The 13,105-nt window shown below is 37.4% G+C and overlaps 1 protein-coding gene across 1 annotated transcript in view; it reads left to right on the top strand.

Moving 5' to 3' along the window:
• Positions 1–12,853, top strand: part of ARMC1 (armadillo repeat containing 1) — a 29,695-nt gene extending 16,842 nt beyond the window's left edge. Inside the window, exons 4-7 of the mRNA XM_088540175.1 lie at positions 5,931–6,120; positions 9,838–9,954; positions 10,065–10,139; positions 10,667–12,853. Of these exons, the coding sequence (XP_088396301.1) occupies positions 5,931–6,120; positions 9,838–9,954; positions 10,065–10,139; positions 10,667–10,858 (574 nt within the window). The 3' untranslated portion in view covers positions 10,859–12,853. The remainder of the gene's footprint in view (positions 1–5,930; positions 6,121–9,837; positions 9,955–10,064; positions 10,140–10,666) is intronic.
• The last annotated feature ends 252 nt before the right edge of the window (positions 12,854–13,105 follow it).

Here is a 13,105-nt window from a genome sequence, read left to right as displayed (position 1 = left end):
GACAATATATTTTATACTTGATTTTTTTTTTAGTAGTCCTGAAAGCATCCCAACATATACATTAGTTTTAAGTTTCTAGTGCCTATTTTTTAGACACTAGGATTTAATATTTATGTCACTGAGTAGGAACTAGTAATGAATATCAGTGAAACATCTAATTATTGCTCATAATTTAATCAAGGTATTTTTTGTTTTGGAAAAAACTTCAACTTCTTGAAGTCACTTTTTCTCTTTTTGTTTTCCAAACTTTCCTTAATTTAATCTCCCAGCCAAACTATCAATGCTAATGTGAGTAAAAACTGGAAGATGTGCTAAGGGATTAGCATCTTGCAGATCTGGAAAACTTTTTAGGAAGTTCTCTCTAGCTTTGTATTGTTTGCTTGATAAACTAAGCCTGGAGTAAAGAAAGGTGCCCTGTAGCCTATGGTTGATGGCATTGAGAGAGCTGTCACCTAACACATGAGCTTTTATGTGCATTCATCACTGACCCAGCTACTTGATTTTTGGATGTAGAGATTCATGGTACGACAATTTGGCATGTTGCTCTAAATTTGTACATTCCTATGCATTCTGTTGCCTTTTTGTCATATTCTGTATATCTATTTTTTTTCCTATGATTAACCCACTATTACACTCACATGTTGTTTCTGGCAAAGATCTTTCTGTCTATATTAAAGAAAAAATTAAAGATTTAGAGTTCTTCCCTTTAAGAAAGCAAACACTAATCCTTTTTTTTTTTTTTTTTTTTTTTTTTTTTGTCAGCCACTGTAAAATGCTACCTGATCTTTCATGGTTTTTTTTTGGAATTAGAGAAAACAGGAGATGATGAGGTGACTCCTCAGAAAACTGAGGGGTGGCATCAGAATAAAACATCACTGGGTCTGTGAGGAAAGTGTGCACTAAAGTGATGCCCCTTTTTTGTGGTGCATAACTTGGCCCTTGCTTGAAATGAGTCAGGAGAATAGCCACATGTTTCTGAGCCCGACATTTCATGAGATGCACTAAAAGCTCATGAGAAAGAGCATCATTTTTGGAGATGAGCAAGAATTTTGCCCTGGCACTGAAGCCAGAATAAACAGCCAGATCAGATAACTGTCTTGAAACAGATTGCATTTTCTGTAATGCTCTGCTCTTTCTTTAGGCTTGTCATTCATGCTCAAAGTTTTCATCAAAATCATGTCAATCACTGGGGCTCCATCTAGAGTCAAAGATTGGTGATTTTTCCCCTTATGGAATATAGCTTTTTTTTTTTTTTTTTTTTTCAGCTTATTGCTCTTTTTAGCTGCTGCTAGAGACAATTTTTATCTTTAAAAATATAAAGAATGAACTTCAAGAGAAATTCGTCACCCCGAAGTAAATACATCAAAAGCTATGGGGGTGTAGTTGATATGAATTTGTTAGACTTTTTAAATACTGTAATTCAATCAAATAATAATTCTCTACCCCATATATATTTTAGGGTTTCTAATTCAACCACATTTGCTCCAAGTGTGTTTAGATAAAATTTTTGGCACTCCACAAAGTTTTTGCTTGTGCAAGAAAAATGTTGCATTTAATCTTTTGATATATTAGGTTCCCTCTAACTTTTATGCGTATATATGAAATTTGAGTTGTTTTTAGCTGACACTGACATGCAGGAGTAGGACAGTAGTCTGGGATTCAGTTGAACTGTTTTTCAAATAAATGAGCCTTAGCTTGGGTAAAGAAGATAATTCTACTTCATTCATTTGTTAGACTTGGAAAGTGTTGTTTTGTGTTTTTAAAACATGTGCTTTAAGATACTATTTCACCCTTAGTGTGTAAGCTCCTTGAGATGCCAATGCAGGAGATTGTACTTAATCTGATTTTAAGGAAATGGGCCTCCACCTTTTACGGTGTTGTGCATGGATTGATCTTCACTTCATGGTTGATCAAACTTTTTTTTTTTTTTTTTTAATTAGTTCTATTCTGTTTGTTATTTTTTCCTCTAGGTGGGTTCCTGAGAAATTTCTAAGGCATTTCTGAGCATTTCTGAGATGGTTATAAGGCATACAATGAATGTCCAAATTCATATAACAAGCACTTTGTATGTGAAAGCGGTAAATCTATTATGTGAAGACTTGCTGCAGATGTATCCTGTTTATAGCTGTTTGCATCTTAGGAGAGTGGTCTTTTTGCAGGGATTTCTCAGACTTCTGCAGGGAATTAGCAGCAGTGTATTGTCATTTGTCCAGATATGAAACTGTCTTCTCAAGTTTACATTTTTCTTGTCTACATCAACACTTTGAGCAGTGTTGTGAAATGACTTGCGATTGAAATGTTTCTTCGGGTCATATACTAAATATATAGCACAATTATTGAATTCGTCTACTTTTTTCATAATTTTACTTAAAGGAGAAAACTTAGAGCAATGATTTCCTAAAGTAAATGTTGAAGCAGTAATCTGAATTGATAACATTTTGTAAGAAATATACAAAGTATTATTATAAGGTGTAGTGAGTTCAGTAGCTTTTCCTCTGACTGCTATTGGTAAAATCAACCTGTAAGGTAAGGGGCGAATGTTTGAAATACAAAAAGGCAAATCTTTTTTCATGACTTGAGAGGAAGGCCTCCGTTCTTCTTTCTCTCCATGCCTTTAATCTGTGATATCGTAAGGTAAAAGACTTAAGAAGTGAGCATTGAACAATAGAACTCTAAGTATGGGAATAAGTAAGTTTGAGGCAAATTCAAAAGTAAAATTACACAGCTGCTTTCATTTCAGACATTTTAGATTATCAAGTGTATTAGAGTTATATAAACTGGCATGCAAAACTTTGGGAAGCAATACATAAGTGAAATAGTTGGCAGGAGAGTTAAATGCATTTTTAAGTTCCTTACATAAAAGTCCAGTTTCCAAAATAAGCTATATTTGGTTTTGGTTGTGTGGCAGGTTACATAAGCGTTTTCCTTTCTTATGAATGTGCGTAACTGGATACGTGTAGCCGTGTTTGTTCCCTCTTCACACGTAGGCAAAAATAGATATCCGCAAGTGGATAAAAATGGATATTTTGTTGGAGCTTGCCTAATTGCTTATCAATTTCTAATCATGGGTTCAATGGATAAAGTTGTTAGCTTCTTATTGTGCGGGGTGAGTAAATTGAGCAAATACCTCCAAATGCAGCTTGATTATAGAATTGAGACTGAGCTTCAGTGTTGAAATTAAATGACACAAATGTCCTTTTTGCTGGAATCTGGGATGTCATTGAATCTCTGATGAACTAAGATGTCCTCTTTGATTTGAGAACCTCCTGCCTCTAACTTACAACTCATTAGAAGCACACTAATGCTCCTAATGCCATTAGAGTGTGTTTGTTTCTAATGCCATTATAGGATGTTTGTTTATGTGTGTCTGTTCAGGCAGTGTGTTGTTAGCACCCAGTGTGTGCTGCAAAGCAAATGAGTGCATTTTCTGCTGTAGTTTGGGCTGGGTTGTGGTTGTACCTTTTCAGAGAGATTTGTGCATATACACACATCTATGAAATAATGCATATAGATATATATGTGTGTGTATGTGTTATATCTGTGTATATAACACAGTGTGTAAATTGTGTACATAAAATATTTTAGCCTTATCTACAACAGGGATTTTGTGTGTGTGCTTGTATGTGTGTGTGTGTGTGTGTGTGTGTGTGTATATATATATTGTACCTTGCATAAAGATGAGGAAAGTTGAGCCTTTCAGTTTCTGATAGGTATCTTCTGAATCTTGAAGGAGTGCAAGATGTTTCCAGTTCTTGATTTGTTATTAACCATAGATGACTCTTTCCCTGCCAGAGGATAGAACACCAGCGAATCCATGGCGACTCCGTGGATCCACCTTCACTGGTGATAAAATCCTTGGCTCGTGTTGAACTGGCCTGGCTGAAAAACGAGCAGTTCTCTTCTGCCCTGCTGATGGCCAAAGGCCACCAAGGCGGGACAGGTAGGAGCAGCATCTGAAGTTACATTACAGGGCCTCTCTGAGTGCCCTTAGAATCCTATTCTTTTATTTATTTATTTTTATTATTTCAGTCAAGAAAAATACAGCTTGAGTGTTTATTTTTTTGAACTTCCTCTATTTTACAATATTCTACATGCACTTTACTCTTTTATCTTTACCAGTGTAGCATATAAGGAATAGTCAGTGTCGAACATCCCCTTGGTGCTAAAATAGAGAGATTTCATTAAACTTGCTTATAATCCGGATGCTGTTCTGTTCTTCTTACAGTTGCTAGGGTCCTTTGTCTAGCTGCAGCTTGAATTTGTTTAATGGAAGAGGAACAGACTGGTGCAAAACCCATATTCTCTCCTATTCTCTCCTTTTTTCAAATTGTAGGAGCCTTTTTTATGGGAGTGTATGGTATGTGCTTGTGGAAGGGTGTCTTTGCTTGTTTGGTTTGGTTTTTGAACAAGTTGCTGATAGGATCATAGTATTGCATTACTTCTGAAGAAGACTTTGGCTTATACCTTTTTTAGAGGTTGTTTTGCAATCTGTTAGTCTTATATATTGATTATTCTTTCCTTTACAGTCTAGTTTCTGTTTCATGTTGTTTCTGTTATTACATAAAGAATGTCTCTTCTAAGGAGAGTCCCTTGAACAATGCAAGATTAAAACCTTGTCTTTTTCTTTATTTTTTTTTTAATGTAGAGAGGCTTATTAGTGTTTTTGCCTGTAACTTAACAACAGCAGGCTATAAAAATCTGATATTTGGAAAAATAAGCTAGTCTGAATTCTGTGAGTGTCTGTGTATATATGCATTTATTTATACATATTTGTTTTAGGAATAACTTTGAATATCTCTATGAAGAGCATATTTAGATTTTTGCTTTCAAATGAGCAGTGGATACTAAAGTTTGGTTAGTGCAATGCATCTTATTAATCGTCAAACTCTGCTAGCGATGATTTTGGAACATAAAACATGTATGAAATTCCCTCTTGGTCTTGCATGTCGTGTATCTTATTTGCAGTCATATCGGCAATGATGAGTTTTGAGAGGGGTTTTTTTGTATTTTTTCCTGGCTAGCATTGTTTAAACTGCATTTTGTTTCTCGCTTGTGTATTTTTTTGATTCCACAAGATTCTTGTGATACAATAACCCAATTATATTCGAGTGAAAACTCTTACTAAAGCAGCGTACTGCTGCTTTGGATGGGATAGTGAAATTTAAATAATGTTGTTGCTTAAATGTTTTTTTTTAAAGATGTATACATATTAATTTTGCTAGAAAGAATTTTCCCAAATGGATGGCTAGCTGTATTTCTTAGTGTCTTGATAAGCTACTACTTTTGCACAAACTAATACGTATGACTTCCTGAAGACACGAACTTGTATGACTTTACAGTTTGGCTAAGCTCAAATCCCGTTTCAGCTTTTACATTACTTGATCTGAGTGACAAAGGTAGATGGCACTTATCTGAAAATCAATAGATCTTTTTAAAAAAATATATTGCTGTAGTTTGTGGATTTGATTATGATGGTGTTCGAATTTAAACAGGTCAGGTGAATAACTGAAATATGGAAAAGGAAATATTCCTTCCCTCAACTTTTTTGAAAAATGTATAGCCCACCTACAGATGGTTTGGGCCCCCTAGTTGGTATGATGCCTTTTAGGGAGCGAAAATAAAAATGACTGTGTTCTCTTACAGCAGTAAAACATAAATGATAGAACAGCAACTTATGGATACAAACCTAGCCCAGAGCCTGTGATTTCAGCTAGAAATGAGGGACGAGTGTTGGCTGAATGGTCAGTACACTGATATCAGTGGGGAAATTTATTTATGTATTTTTAAAGGAACCTTTTAATATTTTTTGTTATATATTTGCTATATAATTCTATAACAATGGAGTGTTCCTGTTACGGGAATATAAGTGCTTTTTGGAGTACTAATGTAAATACACATCCTTACTGATCTCGATGCTCTCTTTCTTGAAGGACTACTACCCCAGGCGAGACTAAGCTTCTGGCTTCAGAGGTCTATGACATCCTGCAGTCTTCCAACATGTCAGACATGGACAGTATGAACGAGATGAACTATCGCCGACGGAAAGCGCAGTTTTTCTTGGGCAGCACAAACAAACGTGCCAAGACAGTGGTTTTACATATAGATGGCCTCGATGACTCGGTAAGGACGCGTCCGTGTACGCAAAGGCAGGCTGTACCCAGATGTGTGCTTGCACGCAGGAGTCGTGTGTGCAGGCCGCTCGCGTGGCGTTCCCAGTTGTCAGCATCTTCTGAGGATCACATTTTGAAACACAGCGTATGTATATAACACCTTGCAGAAACTCACCTCACTCACAAAGCCTAAAGAAGGTATATTAAGGCACTTTCCTGGATGGCTGTGATATTATTCTATGAACCATTCTTGCATATCCTGATCTTTCTTATTTTAAGAAAGAACAGAATAAACAAGGTACATTCAGCAGCATCACTTAGTGATTTTGTGTGGTTATATCAACATGTTTTATTATGTAAAACCGTTTCCTTTTAGTTGTAAGAGATTTTGGACACTTTTTTATTTAATTATTATTCTAAATTAGAAATACAGTGTTTATTTTGGTGTTTTTGTGTTTGCTTTTTTTTAGCAGTTGTTTTTTGCTGCATCTTTTCATTGTCTGTGAGATCTTTTCTACTGTAGTGACCAGAATGGCATTTGAGTTAATGAGGTCTCACTGAGTCTTTATGTAATGTCAGAATAACTTCTACAGATTTATCTACCATACCCCTGTAGATAACACCCTCGGGCCATGTTTGCCTTTTTACGGCTGCCAAACAGCATGTAGACTGTTTAAGCGTGTTATCCACAAGTGCCCTCCGGACTCTGTATCTTCAGTTTTGTACCCATTTTAACTGATCAAACCTGATCCTTTGCTTTGTGGGTTTGCATTTTGCCAAGTAAGCGTGTCCGCAAGCCCAGTCGATGAACAGTGTACCCGTCACCCTGGATGGTTAATTTCTTTAGATGTAACATGCTGCTCTAGCTCACTTTATGCAAAGTAAATATTTTTTACGGTTCTGTCCTTCCACCATTTGCTCTGTGTAGGAAGGCAGCGCTTTGTCAACATCACTGGGTTTTGTACTCTGATTTTTATTTATTTATTTCAATCCAGTCCATTTGGTTGTCTCCTGTTATGAATTTTAGGCTGCAGTTGGTTTACTTTCTCACCAGTCTCACTAGCAAAAATTTCATTCCGTTTTACTTGGCTTTTTTATGTTTCTTGACAAACAGAACTTTACCCAGACCCACAGAATTTCTTTCAAGTGTTGAGGCAATGGTGATCACTGCTATTCAGGGGGAAAAAGCACAGGACACCTCAGTATTCAGACTCAGAGAGCAAAGCTACAGGAGTCTGTCGTTGCCTGGAGCAGAGCAGCGTGTTTCCTTAGCTCCCTGTTGAAGAAAAGGGAAGTCTGGCTGTGCACTGGCTGGAGACAGCTAGTGTACATAGCTTTGTGTTTCATTAGATGATTAAAGAAAAGCCAGTGATATTCCAGGTGCCCACCATTACCCAGTAGTTAAACAGCCATATAGTGGTGCTTTCAATGCCAGAGTAAGTTGGATCCAGGAGAATACTGTGATGAAGGCTGTGAATAATAAAAACAGGTTAGTATCATGCAACAGTTTATTCCCAACTAGCAAAGACTATTAGGTTATGTAGATGTACATTAGAAGGTGTAATAAGCAAATGGTTGAGCAGAGAAATACTGTGACTTCAGTTTAGCTGCTCCTTCCTCAGCCGGATTTGGAACAAGAAAAAAAAAGCTCTTTTTGGGGAATGATTGCAAGTGCTAAAAGTATTCATGGATGTCGAGACCTTAAATAATAATTATTGATCATTCCAGGAAAGAAAGGGAGAATGTTGGTGGCTTTTAAGTGTGTAGTAGGATGTTTATATATTAAGAAGAAACTACCAAAGCTACTGATAAGCTTAGAAGGGGGGTTAGGGTGATGAATCAAAGTGGGAGAGGGGGAAAAAAAACAACAACAAAAAAGCAAACAAACAGAAAAACCAAGGTAGCACCTCAGGAGTCTGACTATTGCTGTCCCCCTGGGTTAAATTTCCAGTCTCTGTGCTTTAGCGGGATTTGGTAGGTTTCAGGAGTCTAGCTCAGTTGGAAGCTACAACCTGTCCTGACATCTAGCATTTGATCAGCTTTTCAGGAAAGTGGGCTGGGGGTCTATAGGGAAACAAAGCAGGTACTTCGGGTTTTAGGAGTTTTCTTGCTGCCCTGCCAGCTCTGAATGATAATTCTGAAGAGCGAGAACAGCCGTTGCTCAGATTATTTGGAAACAGAAAGTATAATTAGTCCTACCTCACATGTTCACCAACTTCTTACGTAAAATGTGTGCGAGAAAAGAAGCTTCTAAATTTCACTGGTCCTACCCTGTGGCCATCGTTCAGGATTCCTGTTCAGATAAATATCTCCCCATGTATTGCTAGGGTTTGTGCTTAACTGTCAAGGTGAGACATATTTTGCAAAAGATACTTGTACAGCAAGATTGGAGGCTGAGGTGCTTCCAGCTTTTAAGGAATTTCATGCACCTTAGTAAGTTTTGTCCCAGAGACATGATTCAGCACTTAGGGATCACTGTAAGCCTTCCTGCAAAATCAGTGTTATCTCCATGGCAGGAAGCAGAAGCACCTGGGGTCTTGGAGTGAAAAGCCCGAATCTGTCACAGAATTGCTCTACACCCACGTGATCACAAATTATTTAGGCTAACAAGCTATGGATGTGGTGCTGCTTATGTCTGAGACTCGTTTTGACTTTCAGTTATACGAGACAGCCTATCATATTTGCATCAGATATTTCTTGTGTATAAGAAATGTAGCCCGACTATGTTATTTTTTTAACTGTCAAAAATGTCAATTGTTTCAGTGCATAAACATACATGAATTGTTCCAATACATATGTTGGGCAGCAGACTGCTTCAGACAGTTGTTCCTACTTTAATTCTTGTACATGCAACTGTCTTTGTCCAAAGTAATGACCAATAATTAGTTGATAATTAGCATTTGTATGCTTTGAAATAACTCTCTGTTGAAAACCTTGCAGAAACTTGCAATAGCAGTTAAATGAGATGCATAGTTATTTTGAACCTGTGACTTGTCATATTTTCTGGTACAATGCATCTTTTGTTTTTATTCTCCTTTTGTGCTAGCAGTTTCTGCAACTCTCTTCTTTTTTGTTATAACCATCTTGACATGCAAATATAAAAAGAAAAAAGTATTAAGACATTCTAAGATAATATAGAACAGATGTAACTAGCACAGGTCAGTGTAATGTTACTGCACAGCAGGGGATGTCACTTGCTTTAAACATAATGTTCTGGTTTATCAGCCACGCGTTTTCCCCTTGAAATAAGAGCTGAGCTGATGCTGTGATGTCCACGAGCTGCCACAGCTGAAGGATAGAACAGCTGCTTTGATGCATTCAGTCAGTATGAATGCAAGGTGTCTGATAAATAGCAACTTAAACACTAACTACTCATCAATGAGCACTTCAGTCAATCAGAACTTAACCACAGGGGACTGTTTAGCTGATCATACGGAGAAAAACATTCTTTGCTTTTCAGCACTTTTCTCTGATTATTTACAGTTGAATCCATCCATGTTTGACTTCTAAAATGTAAGCAATTTTAAACTCTGTTGCTACTGAAGATTTTTTTATTTGTTCACAAAGTAAATTTAACCTGTCCTGGTTTTGCTTTGGCAATTGCTCTTGAGTAACCATCTGCCTTTAGACGTGCAGGAATTCCTTAAATTCCTTATCACTAATTCACTAATTGTTATTCTTTTTGCATGGTGTCTTATGTCTTTGTGTTTTCTCTCTCTCTTTTCAGTCTCGAAGGAATCTTTGTGAAGAAGCCTTGTTGAAAATTAAAGGTGTTATTAGTTTTACGTTTCAAATGGCTGTTCAAAGATGTGTGGTCCGAATTCGCTCCGACTTGAAGGCAGAGGTAGGTGCCAAATAGCTCTCCAGCTCTCCCATACGTTGCAGTTCTGTGACACTAGACTCTTATGTTGCTTGTGTTTTGTTTTCTCCTGTGTATTCTTCCCCTGGTTACAGGCTTTGGCAACGGCAATAGCATCGACCAAAGTAATGAAGGCACAGCAAGTCGTGAAAAGCGAAAGCGGAGAGGAGGTAGGATGGGCCCCTTCCTAAACAGGGGTTGATTTAGGGTGGGGGGATCTGTAGTATCAGCACAACCGTCTCCGAAATATTTGATGCCAGGCACCATTTTTTTTTAATTGGGAGTATTACATATACAGAATAGGGAAGGTAAAGAGTATCTTATATCCATAGAGCAATTTTGCAGAACTTATCACTGAACTGTTTAAAAGAAGGGTAAAAATGAAGTAGTTATTTCTCTCCTTGACCTCAGGCTCTCCTGATCTGGACAGGGTTGGCTTCTTTCTAGCAGGAGTTGCTTCCATTTCATATCTACAGTGAAAGAACTTTTTTCTTAAATGCTTTGCTTGTGCAAGTTCTAAATGTAATAGATTCCAGATATATAACAGGGCCTTTTTAGATACTCAGCTTATATGTGTGGGGGCAAGAAATCTTGGAACATGCATGCCTATCATTCTGAAACTGTGTATGTGTGTAATTTTCGCTTACTCTTTTCAGTTACAACATCTGACATCTTCTTAATCTGTTGCATTTATCAGATGCTGGTTCCGTTCCAAGATACTCCGGTCGAAGTAGAGCAGAATACAGATCTACCTGAGTACTTACCAGAAGATGAGAGCCCCAGCAAGGAACAGGATAAAGCAGTGTCTCGAGTCGGGTCGCACCCCGAAGGTGCAGCAAGCTGGCTCAGCACAGCAGCAAACTTTTTATCCCGATCTTTCTACTGGTGACTTGTGTTTGGTGTTAAGAGACTGTGTGAACCAACAGGGGGGCCAGTTTTCCATTGGTGTGGTGAACTGCCAAGTGCAATTTGCAATAAATTACCCCAAAATTTTAGGTTACGCAAATGTATGCTGCATTTTACATTTTATTGGACATTTACCCTGATAGGGCAGGGGTCAAAGAACAGAGGCCTCCAATCAAGTTGTCCTTTCATCTGTTTTTCATGTAGATTTTATTGCTTCACTTTTTAAAAATGGGTCCACTGTTGTATACCAAACATTTATGCGTACAGAGCTTTAAGTTTGACTTCACATGAAACACATGGTAAGGAAAATGCATTCAACTCAAGTCTCAGGGCCTCTGTGAAAGAAAATTCTTAATAGCTCTAGTTGTGCATTACTGAAAATGCCTTTTTTTTATTTCTGCATCACTTTAATGCTACTTAATTTTCTAGACATTGACTACAGAGAAAAACATATTCTGCCACCTTTTGCCTTTATTTTTGCCAACCATGTTCACAGATTGAGCATGACCTGTTCCCCTCTTGCTATTAAAATAGAATCACTACAGACTTGAAATTTACATCCCTTTTCTGCATATTGAATTTTTTTCCAGCTTGCCCTTAACCACTGGAGTGTTAGGAAGTAAGGGATTGAACAAATGTGTACATATGTTGTACAGTAAATAAACTAGAACATATTGGTAATGATGGCTGTGACTGACTCATGTATATAAGTAATAAATACCACTGACTGCTACTGAGGTTGGTGAAGAAGGCTGTAGCAGACAAGCTGTGCCCTGATGGAGGGATGGCCCCTGTCTCAGCGCCCTTGGCCATCGTCACTTCAGAGATGGTGTTTGCTGTTAGCAAATGCTAACTGCAACTTTATGAACTTGAAGAATAAAGCAGAACTGAATGCCTCTTGCCACAGTGCCACTGTCATAAATTTTGACTTTAACCCTTTTTACGTTTTTACCCAGTAGAAATCTGTGTAGTTACAGCCCCCTCCTTATATATTTTATGAGACTCCCGTGAAAGTAAATAAGCTTAATTCTGTGCAGTCAAGTGGCTTTACCTTGTTACTTACAGATAATGTAGGTTTAAAGATGTCTGGATAATTTTTGTGACCAGAAACAATGGTAAAAGCAAAACTCCTGTAGGTAGAGGATGATGTAGCTAGAGGATAATGTAAATCTGAGATGTTAACAAGGTCCATGTGCCTGGGAGGATTTTCGGTACAGTACTTGAGAACTGCAGTGGCACCACTTTGTTGCACCAGAGAAACACAGCTGAGGATTTCAGGAATGCAATGAACCTCGTTATACAGTGCTTTTTTGTGGTAACGTGTTTACTATAATGCTAAGTCTATTTACCACTTGGAGACCGAGACAAAAGTTTAATACATCGAGAGATTATTCCCCTGTGCCTCTGCAGAGGGAATTAAATCTTTCACAGGCAGTGCTAATATTACTGAAATACAGAAGAGTGATATTGTAAAATAACAACGCAGGGCAGAGTTCACCCACTCAAGTTAATTGTCATTCTAGGACAAGAAAAGAGACAAAGCTTGTTGTCAGATTAGATGTCTCATTTTTTAATATACATAGTTTATTTTTGATTCAGGTTTACACGCACAGATTGAAAATACAGGCTTTTCAGGGCATGTATTGCTTTAACTATGTAATACTACTCATTGCTGTCTAGAATGTTACCGTACCAAATGTGTTTGAGAAGTCCTCTGTTCTATAACCATGAATGCAGAGTTTATGTTTCTGCATTACCATCTGTTTGCATTTGCATTACTGCACATCTATTTACTAAAAGACTACACCCTCTGGATATAAATGGTTCGATACCAGTAGGTATGACAGCTTGTTTGTGCATTCAGTCTGTAGGTGTGCTTTTTTGACAGTATTGCAGCTCTTGTAGAACAGTTCAAGGCATCTGTAAAAGTTTTTGAAATATATTGTAAAATAATAAAGGATAATATTACTAAACAAAATATATGACTTCTCTTGACTTTTTACATGTTCTGATGTTCTTACAAGTTTTTTTATGGTATTAGAAGTACATTCTCTTTTTCTTGGAGTTATAGCAAAGAAGAATGGAAATGTTCAGGCGTTAAGACCTCTACTTCCTTCTCTGCATATCATGATGGGGTTTGTTGCATCTGTTTAGAACATGCTTGCATTAAAGTGTGTAATACTTTGCTTAAAAGTATTCGTAAAGAGGAAGTAGAGACTAAGGACATCAT

Source organism: Tinamus guttatus, unplaced genomic scaffold (assembly GCF_059628265.1).
Source record: "Tinamus guttatus ecotype Peru unplaced genomic scaffold, ASM5962826v1 Tinamus_guttatus_pri_ptg000056l, whole genome shotgun sequence".
NCBI classification, from domain to species: Eukaryota; Metazoa; Chordata; class Aves; order Tinamiformes; family Tinamidae; genus Tinamus; species Tinamus guttatus.
The sequence above is the reverse complement of the archived record's forward strand: the minus strand, read 5'-3'. Positions and strand labels throughout refer to the sequence as shown.